General features: G+C 44.2%; 1 protein-coding gene across 1 annotated transcript in view; it reads left to right on the top strand.

The window, feature by feature from the left end:
- KLHL3 (kelch-like family member 3) overlaps nt 1-24,279 on the top strand; it is a 113,321-nt gene that overhangs the window by 42,656 nt on the left and 46,386 nt on the right. Inside the window, exons 5-6 of the mRNA XM_008575433.1 lie at nt 3,374-3,536; nt 14,635-14,744. Of these exons, the coding sequence (XP_008573655.1) occupies nt 3,374-3,536; nt 14,635-14,744 (273 nt within the window). The remainder of the gene's footprint in view (nt 1-3,373; nt 3,537-14,634; nt 14,745-24,279) is intronic.

A 24,279-nucleotide genomic window follows, 5' to 3' on the forward strand; every position in this document is an offset into this window, starting at 1 on the left:
GAGGTGAAAGACAGGCTAGAAGCTTTCTGACTTAGGGTGGTCTTCCATTCTGATGGGTGGTTCCAGCCAACGGCTTCTCTGGATTCAGCCTCCTCCTTCCAGGGGCCAACGGTGCTCACTGCCCTAGTGATTCTTCCAGGACAGTCTCACTTCAAAGCTGAGGACCTAAGCTTGGCCTCTTGTTGGTAATCTTGTTAGTGCTGGCCCGTGATGTAGGAGAATTTCAGGCGAGATAAGAGAAGAGGAAATCCTCTCACAGCCCTGTTGATGTGGGGAGAGGGAACTACTCGCCTCAGGGATGTTTTGCTCTGTTTTCCTTCACAGCTTCTGGGGATTTATTTTCTACTCATTTCCAGACCCCTAGAGTTAGAGCCGTGATGTATCTTCCGGCCTCCAAATCTCCCCCACCCCCAGCATTCTGAACACCTTGACTTTTCTTCACGCCTTCCTGTAAGAATCAAGTAGAGGGAAGAAAAGGCCTTTTGACTCATAACTAATCACAGTGTAAGATCAAAGAGAGGGAAAGAGCAATTAGAGAAACCACAAGCACCGTTCATTTTAGGAAGTCAGTTCGGAACGTTTTCAGGCAGGAGTGGACCCAAACAGAATGGGGAGTGTGGAGAGGTGGACAGCCTTGTAATTTTTGCCTACTAAGTGTGTTTTGTGAACAGTAGGGAAGTTGAAAGCTGTGTGGGTAGCTCTATCTAGGGAAGTTTTAAAAACTGAAAGTGTAACCTAAGGAGTATGTTCAGGAAATATTTATTATTTCATTTCTCTGGCTGGCTGTCATGAGCTGCTGTCTTCCTGGTGAGGAGGAGGGGGGAAGGGTGCGTGTGCTGCTGGCATGGTCTTGTCAGGGACTGGCTAGGAATGCAATCTGGGGGCAGACAGAACTCTCAGAAATCCTCCTCTGGGGGGAGTAAAGGGCTGCAGTCCCATTCCTGCCTCTTCTTACACCTGGACCTTTTAGGGCTCGTCACACCTCTGAGTAAGCTGTGTGCTGGACAACATTTCAAGGTTCTTCTCCCCCAGGCTTACTGGTTAGAGGTTACTCCTCCCTGGGGTGAACATCTGTCTCAGTTTTCCCAGAACTGAGGGGCCTCCTGGGATGCAGAACTTTCAGTGCTAAAACTGGTATAGTCCTAGGCACATCAGGACAATTGGTCAACCCACGACCTTAACTCTAGGCTTTGTAGCTGGTGTGGCTGGGGGGTGTCATGGAGGTCATTTGGGGACTTGGAGCACAGCTTTCCATTCCTGGTGTGTATTCAGTGAAAATGGTTAATGGATCTCCACTTAACTTGCATGGCAGAGACTAATCTGGTCCTGGAATCTGTTCAGCCAGGCTGAGCAAGCTCACAGGTTAATTGCATTTCCCAATTTATGGCTGCTTAGTGGGGATGGTGGGTGCCTAGTGGGGACGGAGCTCAGATGGTTAGATTTGGATCCTGGCTGTGTTCACTTATGGCCTAAAACTCTCAGGAGAGGGTGATTTTATCTTTTCTTTCTCAGGAATGAATCATTGGTGCAGAGAATACCAAGGACAAGGTGTTAATTTATTACTGTCCTGCTGGGAATGTATGAGAGTAGGGAGAGGGTGGAGCACGGGAAGAGGAGCACATTTTCTAGTGCCCAGCTGTCCTGAGGCAGAAGTTATGCTTGTAGGCAGGAAGAGCTTTCTTTGTTGCGAGTAGGCATTTAGCTAAGGGTATGACCACTGATAGTGGAGGCTCTTGGTTTTTACTGCATATCGGCAAGGGTGATGAAGAGTGACCAGGCACCCCAGTTTTAGTACTGAGTCCTGGGAAACATCTCAGACCTGTGTAAACCAGGGTGGATGGTTACCCTAGTGGAGGGACAAAACCCAGGTATGGGCAGAGTTTTTGGCCTGAGCACATGGAGGTGATAAGAGTCAGAGCTGAGGGCTCAGAGGTTTTTTGAAAGGTCAGGGTCCAAAATTTAAATCACTTAAAAAAGAAAAAAAAAAAAAAAGACTTTTGTAGTGCCCTGAATCAAGAAAACAAATGCCTCTGCAGCCCATGCCTTCCTGGGCAAGCCCTTGTGGATGGGAACAGCTGGAGTCTGGCTGGCTTGGTCAGTCTCTCTGAGAGCCAGGGGAGCAGCTGAGAGCAAAGGCCTGTGACAAGGGGATTGTTCTGGAGTAAAATGGATGCTGGGGTCCCCAAGCTAAGCGGCCTTAAATCAAACTGTTCTGCTCTGTTATTTTTTTTTTCTAAATTTCTTTTTGGAAAATCATTTTTAGACTACCTGCCCCTTCCACAGGTGGGGACTGGGGTGGCAGAGCTGGATTGAAAACAGGCTTTGGCCTTCTGTCCTGTATTTCTGATCTAGAGGGCAGACTTCAGCAGCTGTGGGAAAGTCCTAGAGAAACTTGACAGGGGTTGGCAGTCTGAGCACCCAGCTGGCCTGCTCAAGCCAGTCTCCTCTGGCTCTTTGGAAAAACACATGCACATACACCTGAGCAAGAACTATTTCTGTCTTCTAGGATATAGTATAAATACTCAGGTGTCCTGTGACCTTTTAAAAGAAAACTCAGCTCTCCCTTCTCAGAGAATGTACCCAAAGATATTTTTTATTTTTTATCTGTTGGATGGGAGAATAAAGTGTGATTGCCTGAGTCCCAAGGGACTGGGGGGTGAGCTTCTTGTTCCACTAGACTGTAATCTCTGTAAGAGCAGGATCTGGTTCATCTTACCACTGAATCCCAGATCCTGGATCAGTGCCTGGCACACAGGTGCTTAGTAATTAGTGGTGAATGAGCTAGTGAACAATTCAGTTAAGTACCCTTCTGAGGGAGGACAGTACACTAAAAGCTGTAGGGCACTGGTTCTCAAACTCAGATATACATTAGAAGCACCTGGAGAGCTTTAAAAACATCTCAATGCCCAGGCCATACCCTATACCTATTAAGTTATAATCTTTGGGGGTGAGACCCAAGCATCAGTATTTTTAAAACTCTTCAGTGGATTCTAGTGTGCATCCAAGTATGTGAACCACTGCTGCAGGGTTTTGTTACTCAAAGTGAGGTTTGTGGACCAGCAGCTACAGTATCACCTGGGTTCTCATTAGAAATGCAGGCTCTCAGGCCCCACCCTAGACCTACTAAATCAGGATCTGCAGTGTTGTAGGCTGTGGGAATACAGAGAATCTGTTAGTGCCTGGGGTCCATGAAGTGAAGAGTAGTGGGAAATAAGGTCAGAGAGCAGGCTCGGAAGTTTGGACTTATTGGGCAGGCAGTGGGGAGCCATGAAAAGATCTAGAGCACGAGTGTCATATGATTGCAACAATGCTTTAGAGGAATGAGTCCCTGCTGGAGGGATCTAGTGTCTCAGAACGTCACCTTCTCTTGCAGGTGCTGCTCCCAGCAGCCAGTTTGCTGCAGCTAATGGATGTTCGGCAGAACTGCTGTGACTTCCTGCAGTCTCAGCTGCATCCCACCAATTGCCTGGGCATCCGCGCATTTGCAGATGTGCACACCTGCACTGATCTTCTGCAGCAGGCCAACGCCTACGCAGGTAATGGGGAGCCTGGCTGCTGTACCTCCTCCACCTCCACCTGGTCTGCGGTGGCCTCCTCAAAGATTATGAGAAGTAGTCTCTGATGTGAAACAGCTATGATTCAGATAGGAGACAAGACACAGGTGGAAAGTTAATTAACAACAGAAACATTTAGCTCATTGCCAAGTGGAATATGATTAATTGCTGGATGGATGGTACAGACAGTAACTCATGAGAGTGGAGGAAGGAGATCTGAGAAGACTTGGGGGGTGGGGGAGTAAATTGAGCTAGGTCTCGAAATAAATATTTTTTGATGTTTAAGAAAATTTTAATTTTGATCAAAGTGTTCTATGAATATGATTTTAAAAGTCAAATACTATTGGAGGGCTTATAATGATAAGCAAGAGGCCCCTGCTCTACTTTTCCACACCACATCTTGCTCTCTAGATCCACACTTTCAATCCTGAAGGAATTAAAGTGCAGGTTCTGATTCAGCTAAAAGTTACTTCATCTGCTAGTTACCTCCACTTATCTAAATAATGAGTGTATACCGCTATGTTTTGATTTATTAGTTTTATACATCATCTGTCGACCTCTCTAGAAGAAGAGCTTTCACAACCTTTCCCCTTATGCACATACACTCTTCACCTCTCTTTATTGTCCTAATATTTCCATGACTGAATTGTCATGTATTACAATTATAGTTTTTTTAATCGGAAAACTTTTTTTTTTAAAATTAGAAAGGCAGTAAATAATTGCCTTTTTCTTTCGCATCGTGTGTGCTACAACCGCTAATTCTTGTCAGACAGGTACAACTGAACGATCCTTCTCAGTACATCAGATAACCTGTTGATTTTACCTTATTTTTCTTGGAGACATTCTCCCTGCTAGAGCTTGTCATCCTGTTATTTTCATGGGGTTTGGGAGGGAGTACAAATGAACGTGAGTATTCAGTCCCACCATGTTTAGCTGGACAGAAATCTTCCTTGCTATTTATTTCAGCTTGAGGAAAGATCATGAGTAACCTAGGAAATGGGTCTGGTTATCTTAACTGATAGATTTAGTCATGGCCACCTCCTTCTCTCGCAGTAAAGCATCTTATTCTCCCTCGGCCCAAACAAACACCGTCACAGCTACTGTTCTGTTCTGTGTCTCCTGTCCAGCCAGTGTCTGGAAACTGGCTTAGGGCATGCTGGTGGCCCATCTACCAGCTTCTGTGCTGCGTTAGCCCCTGGTCCGCGAGGCAACAAGCACTTGCTCTGTTTCGTGGCATCCTTTTGTTCTCTGATCAAGCTCCTGATTTCAGGAGCCTGCACAGACTCTCATTTCTCCCTGAAGTCTGTTTCTAAGGACACACATGGGACCAGCACTTAAGATGGTCTTGATGATGATGATTTTTGTGGAGGACATTCTTCAGTAGCCCCAATTGTGAATCCTGCCGACTCTTTCTGGCTCTGAACCTTGACTCTCCTGTTTCTCTGCTGTTCCTCTTCTGTTCCCTTTTCCCCTGCATATTCCCCACCTCCTTTCTGACTTTTCTCAGGGAGCCCTTTCCCTCGCTGGGGAGGGCTGCCCAGCTCAGCCTTTGAAGAGGTCACTTTTTTGAAGGATGTGCTCAGGCTTTGCTTCAGCAGGAGCCAGGAGCTTGGTCAAGGCAAGTATTTGCTGGTGCAAATTCTTGTTACAAGCACTTGCTGGTGCAAATTCTTGTTACAAGCATTTGCTGGTGCAGTGGTAAAGGGAGAGTGCTTAGGTGCCAAGAATTCTCTGTCTTCTTCTTCCCATCTCCCCTCTCCAGCCCTCTCTTTCTATATGGTGTGTGCATGCATGACTTTGGGTCACATCCTATACTGTGTTTTATGGGCATTATCTCATTTAATGCATACAACAGCTGAGGAAACCAGGGCACAGAGAGGTGAACTAATTTGCTCAGGTCACACAGCTAGTAGGGACAGAAGCAGGATCAAACCCAAACAGTGCTGACTCCAGAGCCATTGTTTGTAACTGCAACATTCTACAGCTTCCAGGCTCAGTTTGGACTTAAGGTCGCTATGTGAATCAGTAGCTGAGGAGTGCAGGTGGCGAGAGCTGATGTTTTCCACTGGAAGTGTGTGCCTGGAAGCCTGTGCCATGTGGTCACCAAATCCCAGCAACCAGACAGTGTGGACAGATATCCAGCTGTCTGCTAGACATAGGGTGTGTAGTCATCTTGGGGCGGGGAAGCACTACATGGGTGTCTTCTGTCCCCATTGGGTGGCTTCCTCCTGGACACATGGAGCCTGTTCCCTCACTGCATGAGTGAGTCCTCCTACTTTTCCTGGCTTGGTCAGTGTGATCTTCAGACTGAGAGCCTCCTTCCTGTTGTACAGACCTTCTGTGGAATCTGTGACCATCTCTTGGATGGCTTTCTTTGCAGCCCTCAGCCGTGCACGGAGGGAGGCCATATTTTTAAGGTGGTATGATAATGCATCATAAATTGATAAGATCGTGATGAAAAGACATTAGAGGAAGTGAAAGTAAAACTGTGCAGTGTTTAGGGAAGGAAGTAGAAAATGATGGTCTGTGCTTAGTCCCTTGCACTCACCCACCGATGTGGGCATATTTTGTTTCCTTGGTCTCACACCCCTGACTTTACATGGAGCCTGGTACTCTCTGCTATCACTGCCTCTTAAGACAAACCTGCTACCTCACTCCATCATAAATGTGGAGGTGTAGGTAGCCACTGGGGTCACACACAAGGGACAGAGTTAGCCCCCATGGTCACAGGCTTTCTGGCCCCATGTCACATGTTAGGAGGTGTTTTAAGCCGACACAATACAAGGAGATCTTCCAGCTCAGAACTAGGGATCAGACCAGCCAACACTCTGGAGTTGAGTGACCCTGGGTCTGTTTTCTCTTCTCTGTGATGAGGGTGGTACATCCTGCCCTATTTCCAGGATGGTCTGGGGATCAGGAAGACAGGGAGGAGAGCACCCTGCAGAAGTAGACAGGGCTGTGCTCTGGAGACTTCCTGACACCCTCATCATCTGCAGGGAGATAGCCTCAGAGCTGGGTCCTGGCTGGAGAGGCAGGAATCTTCAGATCACTGCTGATGTGGACAACACACACGATGGGGGAGCAGGACCGTTTCTGAGACTTCTGATTTTGGTTTCTCATTATTCAGATGTGCAGGCAGGTGTGTCCTGTGCTGCCTCCCTATCCTTCCCAGCGTCTGGCCAGCTGAGCTGCCTTTGCTTGTCTGCAGCCCCCAGCTTTGCCTCTGAATTCTGTTCCTTTTCCTTCTTCAAGGAAAGCTTTCTTTTCTGTTGTTATTTTATATATATATATTGGTGGCTGGCTGGTACAGGGATTCAAAACTGTTGTTATTTTTATTGCTATTTTAATGCAAGGCCTATCCCTGATCATTACAGAAAAAGCAGACAGGCAGAAAGAACATGAAAAACACCACAGTCCTACCTAGAGAGAACCTTAGGCAGTGCCTTGGTGTATATCCTTCCAGATCTTTTTCATTGTATATGTATGTTTTCCAGCTTAAAAAAAATTCTTAGCAATGTATTCTGAGCATCTTTCTATGTCATCATTTATGTTTCTATACTATTGTTTTAAAAACCTCAGAGAGTGTATTCAATAAAAGAAACTTATACTCATGACAAAAAAGAGTGCAAACAGTACACAAAAGTATAAAATGCAAAGTCCATCTTCTTCCAGGCCCTCACTCTGGAGCAGGCAGGACAAGTATCTCGGTATCCCTACAGAATTTATATATTGTGCCTTTTAACTGACACAAATCAAAGCATTCTGTACTCACTATACTCTTGTTTGACTTAACACAAAATCTTGGAATCTTTTCCAGACCCTTGAGTATGGCTTCATCTTATTCTTTTTTATCTGCTGCATCATATGTGTGACGTATAATTTATTTAACTAGTCCTTTATTGATGGACATTAATGTTTCCTGTTTTTTCTTTTGTACAAAGTGCTTCAGTGAGAATTCTTATACATACTATTTTGGAGTACACTTGCTAGAATACCTGAAGGGTACAATCTTAATAGCATAATTGTTGAATCAAAGAGAATATGCATTTAAAAATTTGTGGTAGATATTGCCAAATTACTTTCTAAAAGAAATGCAGCTTTATTTCTAAGGCTAGCTCTCGCCTTCTGATAAGTCTTCAGCCTCCCTGGTGAAAGCATGGTTTTGTGGGGCTGGAGCATCAGCCCCCTTCATCCAGCTGCCTGTTTGGCCTCCTGTTTGGAATGGCCCTGTCTCTCCCTGCTGTGGCAGTTCCTTCTGATTTCTCTGGATCCATTTCCCCCCCCTCAGGGTTATACCCCCAAATTGTTGCTGTGATATTTTAGGGGTGAGGGAGGGTGGGTCCCACATTTAGAAACTGACTGCTCAGACCCTTGCCTCTGGCTGACAGTGTCACAGTCCTTCTGGGTAGCTAGTAGCTGGGAAAGGGACCCTAGTGTTTTGCACAGCCTATTTCTTATACCTCATTATTATTGTTTCCAGGGACTGCTTAATCTTTAACCTCAGAGGCCAGGGCCCAGGTTTATGGAGACTTTGTTGTTGGTAATTGGATGGCCATGCACTAGGCCATCAGCAGAGCTGGTTGGGAGGGATGTTAATGGGGCCCCATTAATGAAAATGGCAATTAAAATTCTTTAGACGTATTGTTTACATCAGTCTACCAAAGCTGAGCTGAAATCCTGCAGCCACGAGATGAAAAAGCCATCAGATTTCACATGCTTGTGGAGAGAAATAGCCTTTTTTTCATTGATTGAATCACTTTAGATCATGGAATGAAGTAATTAAATTAAGGGCAGCAGAAAAATTTGGCAAAGCATTTAAAAAACACAAACCTCTGACTCACTGTGGGTCTTATAAAAATGCTGCCCCCAACCTGGCATCATGAAATAATGATGATGATGATGATGACAATGATGGTGATGGTGGGAGTTTCTACCATTTTTGAATACTTGCTAGGTGCCAAGAATGGTGCTACACCCTTCATAGGCATTACCTCATTTTGGCCACTTGACCATAGAGGTAATTATTTTCTCAATTTATATGTGAAGAAACTGAAACTCCAGAGACGTTTAGTAACTTGCCTAAGATCACATAGCTCATAAGTGGAAGGGCCAAATTCACAACGGGGCTGCCTGACTCCAGAGGCCCGTGTCCTTTCCCACCCGCCTGGCCAGCGCAGCTCGTCTGCCCGTGATGGTTGTCTCACTCCTGCCTCCCCTCGATTTTCTGCTTCTAACTCGAAGGTGGCCAGTGAAGCAGTGGTGCAGACACACTTGCTAGCTCTTCTCTCTGTTGGGACTTTAGGAAACTTCCCTTGCTTCTATTTTCAGGGTAACAGGGAACTTCAGTGTTGAATCAATAGCTGGCGGTTTTGATATAGCCCTTGTCTCAGTGTGTACCTGTGTGAGACAGAGCGAGAAACAGGGACAATATGCTTATTTCTGGAGATATGTCAGCATGGAAAGAGAGGTCTTTTCCCACCATCCCCAGGGAGGATGAAATCATATTTAGAGTCTGAGGGCTGGAGGTCATGACCCTTCTGGGAAGAGGTCATGGTGGGTCTGTTTCTTCACTGTGGGATCTGAGCCTTCTCCCTGGAGCAGAGAAACTGGGGGCCTGGAAAGCCAAATACTGATTCAGGAAAGCTTGCTTCTGCCCTCCAAAAATAGAGTGATAAGGGGCAGCAAAGATTGGAGGCAGTTCTATTTTTTTTTACCCTGGTGAAATGTTTTGATTCTATTTGTGCCCACCTGTGTCAGCCAGTCTCTCCTGAAGGTGTGGCCAGTGGTTCAGTTCAGAGGCACTCGCACCTGTTCCCTGGGGCCACTGGCCCTGGGAATTAGGGGGCTCGTGCAGTCTCTGCAGGTCAAGGCTCTCAGTTCCATTTGTTCTGGGCGTGTGGTTTAGATGAACCAGATCAAAGGCTTAGGTTTATTTTTATCCCATAAAGAGGGAGGAATAGGTTTGGGGCTAGTTTGGGACGTTGCCTGAGCCCTAGGCAGTCCTGAAGCACAGGCAGGAAAGTGCAGTAATAATTTTAGAGCTCAATAAATGCAGACATTATGCTGGACACTGAGGATTCAGGATTCAGCTTCAAACAAGACAGACTTGGTCCCTGCCCTCATGGGGCTCCCATTCCCAGTATGACAGAAAGACCTCATTTGATAAAGCAGGGTGATTAGGGCTATGTTAATTATTATTTCCTATGTTGGAGACTTTGGGAACACCAAAGAATATCACTTCATCTAACCTGGTGAACATGGGGATTAGAGAAAGATATTAATTCAGGGGTTAGGTCTGAGATCTGAACCCAGGACTGACTCTTTAGACTGCTAGAACACTACTACTCTAAGATTACTTTTTTTTTCCCCCCAAAGAAAGGTTTTTATATTTATATCCTCTCTGTCTTTCTCTCTCTCTTTCTGTCTCCAGCACCCTGAGAGGGATTCTTAGGATTTTCTGACATCTATATTGAATTTTACCCCAATGGCCTTCTCAGGACTGGTTTTTATTATCTTTTTGTTTTTTTGGTGGCTGGCTGCTACAGGGATCAAAACCTGGACCCTGGTGTTACCAGCTCTAATCAAACCAACTGAGCTAACTGGCTAGCCCCTGGTTTTTAATTATCTTAAAGATTAAGGTACTCATCAGAATATTTATTATTATAACCAAACAGCCTTGGTTTCAAAACCTGGCTCTACCACTTACTGTTGTATGAATCTAAGCACATGACTTAGACTTTCTGAGCTTCCATTTCTCCATCTGTAAAATGGGGATATTGATATTTATTTCAGCAGGGCTTTTGGGAGTATTAAGTGACATACTGTATGTAAAATACCTAGCACAGTGTTAACTTCTGTTAGAAAATGTCTCGGCCTTCTCTGTGCCTGTTTCCTTGGAGAGGAAGCCGTTTCCTGGGAAGGTGGCACCCATGTTTTCTCATCGTTTCAGCACTGGGAGGAAATATATGTAGGTGCTTGGTGGGGAGACTGGAAGTTATGTGGTGCCCGTCCGTCTTCAGAATTACTCATCCACATGGACAGGAACACACTGTGTTTTATTAATCAGGAATTGAAACTTAAACAGTGGTTGTTACCTATAGTAAAGCCTGGTTAATTAGGACATTTAACTAGAACCCTTAATTAACTGACTTTTTCTCTGTGTCCACTTCTCTTTAGGGAAAAGGAAGCCAAAAAAAAAAAAAAAAAAAGATAAATTGGAGTTTATTATTGGAGAGTTCCCCTGCAAGGGGCTAGCGTCCTGCACATGCCCCTCTCTCCTGAGATCTGGCCCGTCTGTCTCTCCACTGCCTCTCCTGGAGCCTGACATAGTTGCCCACACTTAGTAGGTGCTCAGTAAAGCTTTGTAAGACAAATGACGACATAGCCTCTGCTCTAGTAAGACTGCACTATTGCTGTTCCTGCACCTGCTCAGAATTTTTCTGCTTCCTTGTTTTTCCTTATACTTGAAGTGCCTCTCCCAGTCATGGCCCTGTGGACTTTGGATTAGAATTATTGGTGCTTTGTGTTATCCTTCTTATGAGCCAGTAGACTCTTTGTAGGCATGAGCTCTGTTTTCTTCATTTTTGAAGAAACACTGCATTTGGCACATCATACATTAAAAGTTATCTAGCACTTGCAACGGTCTCAGTAAATGTGACTTACATACATTTGCTTATTTAATGCCCACAGCACCTTTATGAGATAGGTACTATTCTTAGTCCCATTTAATAGATGGGAAAAGTGTAGCCTTAAGAAACTGAAAAACTTGTATCACTGGAAAGTTTATTGAATTCAATGGAATTAAACAGGATCTCTGAGATCTCGGAGATTCACAGCCTGTCCTATGGGACCTGTTGTCCCAAAGGATCTCTCGATGCTGTGGAAAAGCTTCTCTGTTAAAGAACTGGACTTTGTGAAGCAGGATCATGGGCTGATAATATTCATCCTTTGTTTCTAAAGAGTTTCTTAAAGATCTCAAAATGGGCTAATATGTATTATCATCTTTGAGCTTCCAAACAACCTTGAGAGCTAGGTCAGGTATTATGGTTCCATTTTATGGATGAGGAAGCCAAAGGCTGGAAAATAGTGACTGCAACAGCTGAACCAGGGCTTCTGACTCTTAGCCAAGGCTTTTCACTACATTCTCCAGTTATACATTAAAAGCAAAGCAAAACAAACAAAAAACCCCCAAAATATTTGTGTGAAGGGGAAGATGATTCTCGGAGGTATCTTCTAGCAGCAGAGTGGGTTCTTCTCTAGAAGCTGCTGTGAAGACGGCTGACAAGTACAAAGTCTTCTGGGGAAATCCTATTTCCCAGGAAATCAAGTTAGCCAGAGCATCCTGTTCCTGTTTTTTTCTATCCCGTTGTTTCTTGAATTTTGCTAACTTAAAGGGGACTCTGGTCCAAGGACTTTGGGGGCTCAACCCTGTCTCTTCAAAGTATAGGTAGGAAGGAAGTTCTCCTCTTTGATCCTTTTCTTTGTTTCTTCCTGCTCATAACTTGCAAATCTCCTGGGTCCCTGGGTGCCAACCCTGAATGAGAAGCTACTGTCTGTTAATTCCCATCCTACCCCCTTCCTATCAGACACTGTTTCCAGGGAGGATTTCTGAATGGGATTTCAGAGGAAGTCTGCAGATGGGTAAAGATGCAGCCTACTTCAGGAAGAAGGGACTAGATTCAAATCCTACAGTGTTCCAGAGGGTGAGAGATGGAGAGATGCGGGGGGCTGACTACTTTCTGCCTTGATTTATCTCTGAGGATTTCTGGTTTGTTCCTCAAGTCATCTAGAATATGCATTATTGCACATCCACTGTCCTCCTTTTCAAAATCCAAGCCCATCTACTTCTGGCTTTACAAGCTGTAAGGAAGTGGTTTTTTTCACAGCACAGAATTTTACTTTCTTACCTCCTCCTATTCTCTTCACTCTCTTCCTTCCTGAAAATTATCAGGTTTTTTGTTAACCAAAGATAAATGTGGGAAGGCCAGATGTGGCTCTGGGCCACAGAGCGCGGTGCTGGTTTGTCTGACTCTCCTGCGAACAGAGTGGTCCTGCCGAGCTCAGCCGGGAAAGCCTTGATGTCCTGTGCTCTGTCGTGTTGTGGTGGCTTGTGTGGTGACTGCTTCTTTTTTTTTTTTAATCTGGGTGTTGTCAACCAACAGGGGCCTGTGGTCCAAAAACATCTTGGACCAGAAAAGGCATGGAAGGAGAATCCAGTTACTTTCTCAGCCTCCAGCCCAAGAACGAATTCTCATCATCAAAGAAGACTGCTGTCTTGCTTTTATTTCACGATCTTCAGGAATGAACACATTAAATACTATCTAGTCTTATATATTTCTATGGTTAAGATTTTTTGAATGTCTGACCTAGAAACTAAGCTTTAACTAAAAGCTCTTTCCTATTGACATATAGAGAAGCAAAGACCAGCTGCTTACTCTGCTGACTTTATGACAGCCCCTTCTCTTCAGAGAGTCTGACTTTTAGATTTGTTTTGTGCACAAACATTCACAACATGGTGACCACAGTGATATCATTAGGCATGTGGGGAGCAGGAGGGGAGCCCTTTTTGTCCAGTGAAAGATGGAAAAGATTGTTTATACCTCGATCTTTGAGAGTAAAATATTAACATTTAGAGAACTGGGATGAAGGTGGGAATTCGTAGGATCTGAAATTATTTCAATATAAAAAGCTAAAAGTACTTTTTGCAAGAAATGATTGAAATGTTCAGTTCTTTGCTTTTAAGAAGCGAGGAGCATGAGAGAGGAGCTCAATGTACTCTGATTTTCCTTTTCATTGCAGAGGTCATAGACTTGATATTTCAGCAGTCTCCCAGCAATGCAGGGACCCTGAATCTAATGGAAGAGGCCAGCCAAACGAAGCGGGGTGGTTCTTGATGGGAACTGGGGGGCGGTGTAGCCCTTTAGAATTATCCAAGAGGCTACCAGGCTAGAGAGGTCCACCAGAGAAGGAAGTGGGAAGGTCTGGAGGGCAAGGAGCAAAGATGCTCCTTGGGACAAGGGTGCAGGGTTGTGGGAGAACTCAGAAAGAAGCAAGGTCTGGGGAAAATCATGAAAGGCCTTGTGACCTCCAGAGCCTGTTAAACTGGGAATTGTTAGCCCGTGGTTAGATTCATCTTGGAAGAGCTTACAAAACACTTTCATAGATCCTTTCTCATCAGAGCATGGGAGTGAGGCAAGACAGGTGGTGTTGTTCCCCTTTTACAGAAGAGGATAGTGAAGCCCAGGGAGGTGATTCCATTGGCCTAAGGACACAACTCATAAATGGCAAAGCCAGGATTTGAATGTAGTTTCCTTCTCTCTGAAGCAGATGACATTTCAGTGAATATAATGCTCTGTAATAGTAGGACGGTGGCCTGGGCAAATGTCAGGATAGTAATTGTCCCTGGCATTTCTCTTGTGTGGACCTCGGACCTGTGGGTTTTGTCTTGTTCTAGCTGTCCCCAAATTCCCCTCCATCTGACAGCTCCACAGGTCTGGCTGTTGTGGACTGTTCCTAGTGGGGGTGGGGCTAACCTGTTGCCACCACACCTGGATGGATGCTTAGTTGGGTCTCCTTGTGAACTAGAGAATCTCTTTAGTGGGCTTGAATTTGGGTAAGAAAGGATGGTCCCCTCTTCCAACCTTCAAATGTTGATTTCCTGCAAGAACCCTGGAGACTTCCAGCCACACAGCAGTTCTGACGCACTTTTGTATGGCTCAGCTGCAGGGGGCACCTCTGCAACTCTACCAGCTTGCGCCTTGAGGGGAAATGAGCTCAGTTAAGTAGGCAGGTCCCAGTGAAGCTTTTCTGTGACGCCATTATTAATCTCATGGAGCAAGGAAAAAATATAACCTCAGATCTCTCTGCCCCATTTTCGTCTGTGTTGATGTTCACACAAGGCGATGCTTTCACTGCTGAATTAAAAGGCTAGCTTCCCTGCAGCCAGGATATCTCCCCCTACCATCCCCACTCTCCCTCCAGGACTCCACCCTGAATCCCACAGACTGTCATGATACTGGCTCATGGAAAGGCAGGAGTGTGTTATAACTTTGTTTTCTTAACTTCTGCTTTTTTGGAACAGAGCAGCACTTTCCAGAGGTGATGTTGGGGGAAGAATTTCTTAGCCTAAGTCTGGACCAGGTGTGCAGCCTGATATCCAGTGACAAGCTGACAGTTTCTTCAGAAGAGAAGGTATGGCGTGGTCCTTTGGTGAAACCGGAGCCTCACGTGTGAGCTGGTCCTGGGAGGGACTTGCGGTTGGGTGAGATCTCTTCTCTTTTTCAGAGGGAAAAAAAAGCTTTTTTTTTTTTTTTTAATCTCTTTAAGCTAAACAAATAAACTAAAAGGCCTTTTGGCCCATGACCACTCCATTCTGGACCCTTTAAAGAAGAAACAACAGTGATGACAATGGTGACAAAGCCCCTCTAGTTACTGAACGTTTCAGTTTGCAGACACCAGGCTAAGTGCTTTATATTCTTCAGTTCATTCAGCCTTCCCCACTGCCCCGTGATGCAGGCCCTGCCATTGCCCCATGTCACGGAAAGGGAAACGTGTGGATTTCTCTTCTACCAGGAAGAACTTCTTCGCTCCAGGAGGGGTAGTCTGCTGCAGTGAAATAACAAGCGTTAGTGTTGGCCAGCAGGCTCCAAATCTGCTCTCTGGTATTTACAAATTAGTTATGATCTGTGTGAGGTACGTAGCTTGTCCTCTGTTTCCTCATTTGTAAAGTGAGTGACGGCCACCACCAGACACTGGAAAGAGGGAAGGAAAGATTCTACTCGGAGTCTCAGATAGAGTGTACCCCAGCTGACAGCTTAATTTTGGATTTCTAGCCTCTAGAACTGCCAGAGAATACATTTCTGTTGGTTTAAGCTGCCCAGTCTGTGGTACTTTGTTATGGTGGCCCTAGGAAACTAATACAATTATTCTTTTATGTTTTTTTTTTCCTTCAATCATTTAAAATTGTTTAAACCATTCTTAACTCATAGGCCATACAAAAACAGGTAGTGGGCTGGAATTGGCCTATGGGCCATAGTAAGCAGACCCCTGTCATAGAACCCCTCTCCCCCCAATTCCCACCTTACTGCCACCCCAAGACATCGGCACCAGTCCGGTAGTGCTCCGTAAGTTCTGAGGTTTAGGTCCACACTACTGCATTTTAACAATTCCAACTTCTTTCCCTTTTCCACCACCCTGAGGGGAAGACAGATGCTTCAGTAGCTGCTACTTCCATCTATACTCTACTGTTCTCCTCCTCGTCAGTTACCTGGTCAATAACTTTGTACGTAGTTAACATTATCTATTAAATTATCCCTGTTAAAATAACTGAGTGATTTTTTTTCTCCTGACTGGAACTTGACTGGTGTAATTTCCTTTTTTAAAAAAGTCTTCAAGATTTTTGTATGAGGTACACTGACCTTTAAGGCTTTTTGGATGCTTTGGTAACTATTAAATTTAATTTTAGGTAATCAAGACAGCTCTTTGCAGAGTTGGACTTTCTGAGATAAAAATTGCATACTTAAAAAACAATGAAAAGTGAGGAGTAGTATTAGAACATATTCCACAGGACAGCTGCGGGGATTAAATAAAGTAATGTACTCGCATGTAAAATGCCTGGTATAGTTGCTGGTACCTAGCAGGTGCACAGTCAGTATTAGCTGAGTTTATTATTGACCCAGCATCTGAAATTAATCCTTTCCTGCTCTGTTTCAGGAATACACTTACCTTTTTATCTTAGCTAGTTCTGAGCTGGCCTTAACTCCCACACTCAACTGTGAGTTCTCTGATGGTAGGGACTACATTTAATTCTCTGCATCCTCAGAGAAGCTGAATGTTTCTTGAATCATCTTGGTTCACTCTTAGCATCCAAGCTTGATGCCCTTTCCTGAGGGAATATTCAAGGAAAAACCCTTAAAAAGGATTTTGCACTGGAGATGAAACCATATCCACTGGCATGTTTCCAGATAATGGAAAAACAATTATTCACAATTCAATTCACAAGCCCCTGCCTGTCATCCTGGAAAAGTTTGACCAAGAAGAAAAACAGTTGTATTAGAACTGTGGGCTGCCCTGAGACTCCCAATAGATCCCCACAAGATGATGGGCACAACAAACTGGGCTCTCCCATAGGTGTAGGGAGGCCTCTGTGTCTCTGACATGAGACAGTGCCTGCAGGGAAGAGAATACCTCTGGCCAGGCCACAGGCACCTGCCTTAAATTAGAAAGTTAGGGGACGCCCTTGCTTCTAAGCATATTTACCATCTTCTCTGGATTTTGCTACCAAATTGGCCCAACTGGAAGGAATGAACCAATCAGTGATTGGCTGTGTTAATGTTGAGACTGTTGGCCAATCTGGGGCTTGCTTGAGCATGTTCTCAAGTGCACATTGAAAAAATGGTAGCAGTCATATAACAGCAGGATGTGGGTCAATTTGGTGGGGGGTATTTGGGTTAAGGGGGTGGGGGGCCAGCTACCTTGAATTCATGTTGGCCCATCCAGCTCTGAGATCATAGTAAGTTTTCGTCAAGTGAGGGCTTATCTGTGCTTGCTGTGTCGGGGTGAGGGTGGCGTAGATTGTTTGTGGAGAGAGGCATTATAGTGCCCTGGAAACTACTTGGGCTTTGGACTCAGGTGGTCCTGGTTCCAGTCTCTGCTTACTGGCTATATGACCTTGAGAAGTCACTGGTCTCCATGAACCTTAGTTTCCTTAGTTTCCATTTTTCCTTAAATGTAAGTTGGGAATCCTAAGAGTACCTCCTTTATAAGTGGACATGAGGATTAGAGATAGGTTTCTTTTAACATGTGTTATAATGGTTATAAAATACCAACTACAGTGTTAACAGGTGCTCAATAAATGGCAGTTATTGTAATTGCCATAATCATCTATTCTGAGGTACCTTTGATAATGATAATGGTATTAATTTTGCCATTGATGATGGTAAAATATGCTCTTGAGTTAACTGTATCTTTCCAGAAACAAAGAAACATGACTTTAAATGTACACACTTAAAAAATTGTCTATAGTAGCTCTCATTAATCCACATGCTTACGTATGAGTTGCTCTTTCTGTATTACCAGAGTTTGAAGTATAGGTATTTTTCACATTAATGAAGTTCTGCATCATATTTGGTTCTTAGAGATTATGTGTAACTTCAGAATTATGTGATGCTTTTCATAAAGCTGATTACTCACGATCCTGATCCCTTTAGTACCCTTATGGTTGGCAGTGATTCTGAGGCTTATCAAAGAATAGCAGCAGGGTTTGGTCTGCATTTTCTATTTGGCTAAATTCATTCATAGTTTTATTTCCCTGTAATTGATTATATATTGCTGGAGGTTAAATAGCTGGAAGCTTCTGACAGTTAGGTGTTTGTCATTTGAATGCTAGTTCTTTAGGCTTTGAAAATTCTGTCAGTTCCAGGAGATTTGGTGATTTCTTCTCCCTTTCATTACATGGCGTGTGATAAGCAATCTCTTGCTTGCTTGATAGCTTTTCCTTTCAATACTGTTTTATAGTGGAATTTAAAAATGTAATTGAAGTAATATTAGAGATCTTAAGTTAAAATTCAACTGTGTATAATGTTATCATTTGCAGAAAACTCAACTGAGTTGGTAATCAAATAACTTGTGTTCATCTAAATCCACGCTTGAACAGGAGTATCAGCTGTATTATGACTTATTCTCTGCCTGCAGCCCACAGGTTTCTTTTAACATATGTTATAAAATGCAGCCAGATTTAAGACATTAACATGTGAAAAAACTGTGCATCTTAAAATAGAGGAAATGTGGTATTTTACTGTTAATGATGAGTATAACTAGCAGTTGCCGGGCCCCAGCAGCTTGCTTCTTGGGAGTTTGAAAGCACCAGGGGTTTCAAGAAGTTCATGGAAAGGTTCCTGTTATCTTTTCATTCCATTTTTCCATGAACTTTTTGAAGCACCCTCATACAGGATCTACAGTCAGAGCGGCTGGGTTCGAATTCTGACTCCCTACTTAAACAAGCTGAGAACCTTGGGCAAATTACTTATCTCCCACCAGAATGTATGCACCATGTAGTCAGGGATTTTTGTCTAATTGTCATGGCTTGGAGTGGTATGAGGTTCATGGCAGACACTGAAAAAATATTTGTTGAATGAATGAATAAAAGAACCTTTCTAAGGCTCAGTGTTCTCATCTGTGAAAGGTGGGTAATGATAGTGGAGAATCCACCTTGTAGAGTTGTTGTGAGGATAAAATGAGATGAGATGTGAAAGTGCTTAGAACATAGGGAGTGTCCATTACTGTAAGATACTATTATTATCTCGGCTATTATTATTGTAGTAACTGTTGACAGAGGCCTTTCTCAAGGGGAAGCTCTTCCCAGTGCCCATATTGGCCTGGGCTGTTGGTGTGACCTAGGGCTCAGTGCCTAGTCAGGGCTGACAGTGGTAGTGACCTCGTGCTCCCCAGCACCCCCAGCACCCCCAGCCCTGTCTGGGCCTCTGCCAGGGCTCAGAGACTGCTCTTTGTCCCACATCACATGCTTTTACCCATACTTTATCTCCTCCACTGTACTCCAACTGCTCGAGGGCTGTGAGGGTACCTCAGTCATCTTTGCATCATGTGCAGTGCCCAGGAGGCACCACACAGGTGCTCAGCAGACATTCTCCGAGGGAGTGAAGAGGTAGATTGGGGCTGGATTCTGCCCTTTTCCAGAGAATAAGGACAGATGAGGGAACTAGAGAGCAGGGGAGGGCATGGATCTTTGCCATTTCCTCTGTAGTTTTTCCTTCATGTGTTTTTTGTTTTTGTTTTAACGTTCCTGTTATTTGAGAAAGGACAAATGGATCTGGTAGGAGTCACAAAAAATCACTAGTTCTTTGGGTAGGACCTTCTCCTCCGCACGCCCCCATCCCCAAGATTAAGCCAAGACACAGAAGAGCAAGACCCTCCCAGGCATCTGATTCTTCCACGTGGGAGGCGATGTAGGGTCAGAGTTAAGCCTGACCAGACAGCCTGTTTATTGTAGTCCCCTTTGAGACACAAAGCTTGGCTCTGGCCAAGGACATCCTCTGTGACCCAAAGGCAGGGCAAGCAACCTTCTGGGACAAACACACTCTAAGGAAAAGGATATGACTTCCGAGTTCTAGTTTAGTTTTGCCCCTGAATTGCTGTGAGACCTCACAAATTACTGGACTTCTGTGAATCTTTGCTTTTTAGCTGGTAAATATGTTTCTACTTCTCAAAAATTCCATGCCTTCTTATGAAACACTATTGAGGCTTTTCAGAGATAGCTCTGAGTGAGTACTAATGGGGAAATGGCTCGCATTTCAGATACAGGTGAGGAAGAAATTGGTTAAGTCTCTTTAAAAAAATTAGATTAATGTCAAGTACATGTTATAATGAGAACTACAGGTTAATTTCTCCCTGCATTACCACATTTCTAAATGTGCTATATCTATATCTATATGTATATATATATTTAGTTTCTCCTGAAACTTTATTTCAGGGGCCATATTCTCAGTGTCTTATCTCTTTGTCTCCCAGAGTTGCATGTGCTCCTGTGTGAATTCCTAGTTTCTCTAGCCAGGAGGCTGTGGGATTCAGGCTGGAGAGCTGCATTCAGAAGGCTGGGCTTGAGCAATCACTGCTGAGGCATTGTCTATCTGGTGACTGAGCAGATATAACCTGCAGCTAGGCTGAGCTGTTAGCGGCCCTGCCTTACTCTGAGGTCAATAGTCAGAGGCACCAGCTTCTCAGCCTGCAAACAATGATCTGGCCTGTGCCCCTGCCTTACAATTACTCTTTTTACTGTTCATCACTGGAGAGTGCAAGTCAATAACCACGTATGCACAGAATACTGAAGCACCATGACCAAAAAATCTACCGTGATTGCCCACTGTTCTCCAGCTACATTTCACACATCATTTTTTTTAAAACATGAAGTTTGTACTGAAGTTAATAGAAAAGGGAATAAAAAGTGTGCAATTCATCTTTTTATAAGTGAAACACCCACATGACTAGCACCCAGATCAAGAAATAGATTCTAGAACTCCCTTCCAGCCATTACCCCCCATCCTGAGAAGGCTAACTGCCGTCCTGTCTTCTCATACTACAGATAAGTTTTACCAGTTTTGGAACTTTATATAAATGGTGTGTGTATGCTTTTATGTCTGACTTCTTTGGCCTAACATACTTTTAGATATCATTTGTAATCCTCAAAACAATCTGCAAGGCAGAGATTATTTTCTCCATTTTGCAGAGGAGGGGACTAAGGTTCAGAGAAGTGATACAACTCATTAACATACATAACTCTATGATTTGAAGCTGGGTGTGTCTGCCTCCCAAGCTCCTGCTCTTTATTAATGTACCCCATGTTGACAAGGGGATACACAGATGACTGACACCTAGTCACTGCTATTCAAGAGCTCATTGTCTGGGGGGCAGACAGACTGAAAACATGTATCCGTAATATGTGGTTAAAAGAAGTAATTGCTTGGGGCCGGCCCGGTGGCGCACTGCTACAGTGCGCCGCTTGGGAGCGCGGTGGCGCTCCCGCGGAGGGTTCAGATCCCACATACAGACCGGTTCCCGCTCACTGGTTGAGCGAGGTGTGGGAGCAACACCGAGGGTTGCGATCCCGTTGCCAGTCCCAGTCCGGTACAGGCGCGACACTGAGGGTTGCGATCCGTTGCCGGACACGACAAAAAAAGGAAAAAAAAAAAAAAAAGAAGTAATTGCTTGTAATCAAAGTCCAAGGAAAGCACCCCAAAGTATTTGATATCAAGTTGTTGTGGGGAAGGTATCACGGAAAAGGGAATATTTGAGCTAAAACTTGGAGAAAGAGGGAAGGATTTTGGAAAGCCATTCAGGTTGGAGGAATATTAGGAACAAAGACATGGACATTGGAATAGCTTATTGTACTTGGGGGGAAATAAACTGTGTGATGAGAATGAAGGGTCTTTGAGGGGGGATTAGTGGGAGATGAGGTTAGGAATGGAGTAGTGGTCTATGAAGGGGGTTAAAGAGTAAGAACTTTCTTCTTTAGGTCTAATCGTGTCCCATAAAACCATAATATTGCAAGATGTTTGTAGGTGGTTGGGTTAAAAAAAAACATTCTCAGGTTAGACACATTTAGGAGACACTGGCTAAACAAAAGTTACCAGGTTCTTTACTGCAGGACTTATCAGAGTTTTTTAAATGTTAATGAGCTTTGTGAATTTTTAATGGGGTTTGGGGATGTGGTGTGATGTGTTGTTCCCCAGGTTCACTTGGCCTCTGAGCCCCTTCACTACAGAATGTCTCCTGCATCTAATATTCATAGAATCACATTATGGAGAATAGTCTTGAGGCCACCTTTCTTTGGATTCTGCAGATATTCTGTTTATTATATCTGTTGATATTTCTTTTGGCAATTCATTTCCTTAGTGATTTATAATTTTTGATGGTGACTTCATCTTCAGAGGGTGTTATATTCATAGGAGTCTTGATTGCCCTGGGCTGTGGAAGTATCCCTACAGGCCAGGATTACTGGTTTGGATGCTTTTTTTTTCTAAAATTACTTTTTGTCTTGGGTATTTCCAATACCCCCTGGATAATGTCAGTTCCAACCGCACATTTGTATGTAGCATGAGCCTGGGGTTCAGATTTCTTGAAGATGTGGTTTCTACTCCCCATCTTCTCTACTTCCAGCCTACAGGAGTTGGCAAGTTTCCTTCTCCTTTCCCATAGCAGATAGGTAGAGTTTATGCAATCCATTTTACAGCTAAGGCACACTCTCCACAGGAGCCTGTGGCCTAGATGCTCTACCCAATGGGACGTTCGTTCCCAGCCATTAAAGCCCATATCTGAATCATCCCTGTGGGACATTTTGGCTTCAGCTCTCTGATTTAAATTCCTTCTTATTTAAAGCACTTAGGCATTTCCTTTTTGCTTTTGAGTGTGGCTCAAATCTTTATTTTTTTGTAATACATTATTTTCACGTGATTGGAGTTACAGTGGAAGATTCCTTCCAAGGCAGCTCAGTCCACCACATTGACTGGCAGACATTCTCCATCCCTATGTGATCCTCCAATGATTTGTAGAATTAGTGCTACTAAAGTAGTCTCTTAGCTTGCAGGTCTTTCCATCAAACCATTGTGCTTCAGTCCTTTTTCTTAATCTTTGCAGAATCACAGTCAAAGTGTTTTTACTGGCTCTAGGTCATACATAGTAGCAAGCTGAAGAAAAATTTCCAGGCTAGGTGATGTCACTGTTCTAGTTTTATCATCATTTTTGGTTATCTGAAGTCAGATATCTGGCAACGTGTTGTTGTAGGAAGAGGACCATGATTTCATTGATTTACTCATTCTCTCAAGAAATATTTATTGTGCGCTTTCTATGTGGCAGATAGCATGTTAGTCACAGGAGGGACATCGGCAAAGAGATAAACATAAGATACCTGCCTTTGTGGAATGTGTAATCACATGGGGGAGACAGAGCTTATCAAATATGTATGTAAATAAATATACTCTTAAGCTACAAACTGTGAAATGTGGTATGAGGGAAATGTACAGGGTGCGGTGAAAGTGTAGATTGAAAGTCAGTGGTTCTAATTGCTATCTTCTTGCCAAGTAGCTGGGTAATGTTGGAAAAACTACTATATTTTGTCACTCTCTGCCTTACTTTCCCCTTTTGTAAGTGACTCTAGCTGTTTCACTGGGCCCTTGTGAATCTCAAATGAAGCAACTATAAGAAAAAGCTTTTAAGTGTCATATAAAACCCTAAGATGATGGTACTATCAGAAAGGTGAATGCAACTGTGCAGATTTCTAAAGTCTAGGGAGTCTTTAGACCAGGACATCTTCCAGCCAGTGGTGTGCTGGTAAACGTTTAACAACTGGCTCTCTAAAAAAAATTCTAAAAGCCCTGATATGTTTGCTGACTCATTTGCTGATTTCCGTGGTGTAAATAGTTTTACCAAGGCTGATTACAATGTACCAGTGTATGTCACTAAAAGGTGAGCTGGGAAGAGACATGCACAATGAGCACCGGCTCCAGCAAACCAAGCTCCCAGTTGTCCCTGGTGTCGTGTGTGACAGTGAGGTGGGAGTATGGTTAACACACTCTTGTTAAACTTTTATTTAAGAAAAACAGGAACCTGACAGAATCATTCTTGTGTCTAGAAGTGCTGTCTTCTTTCTTTTTCTGACCGGTAAGGGGATCGCAACCCTTGGCATGGTGCGGTACACACCACGCTCAGCCAGTGAGCACACCAGCCATCCCTATATAGGATCCGAACCTGCGGCCTCGGTGCTACCAGCGCTGCACTGTCCCACTCTCCCGAGTGAGCCACGGGCTGCCCCCTGGAAGTGCTGTCTTCTTTCTTTTTCTGACCGTTAAGGGGATCGCAACCCTTGGCATGGTGCGGTACACACCACGCTCAGCCAGTGAGCACACCAGCCATCCCTATATAGGATCCGAACCTGCGGCCTCGGTGCTACCAGCGCTGCACTGTCCCACTCTCCCGAGTGAGCCACGGGCTGCCCCCTGGAAGTGCTGTCTTCTTGATGTAGAAGTGTGACAGCGGATTCAGCAAATGCTATTACCTCATTCCCTGGGAAAGGAACAGGGTACCCAGGGGTAATGTCCCAGGAGGGTGTGGAGGGTTGTAATTAGGATTACAGGTTTAGGGGTTTAGTTTCCCAACTCAACAGACTGCCCAGGTTTTTAAAACTAATTGTACCTTTGCATGATGTTTGAACCTGGGT

This window comes from Galeopterus variegatus, unplaced genomic scaffold (genome assembly GCF_000696425.1).
Source record: "Galeopterus variegatus unplaced genomic scaffold, G_variegatus-3.0.2 Scaffold1185, whole genome shotgun sequence".
Lineage (NCBI taxonomy): Eukaryota > Metazoa > Chordata > Mammalia > Dermoptera > Cynocephalidae > Galeopterus > Galeopterus variegatus.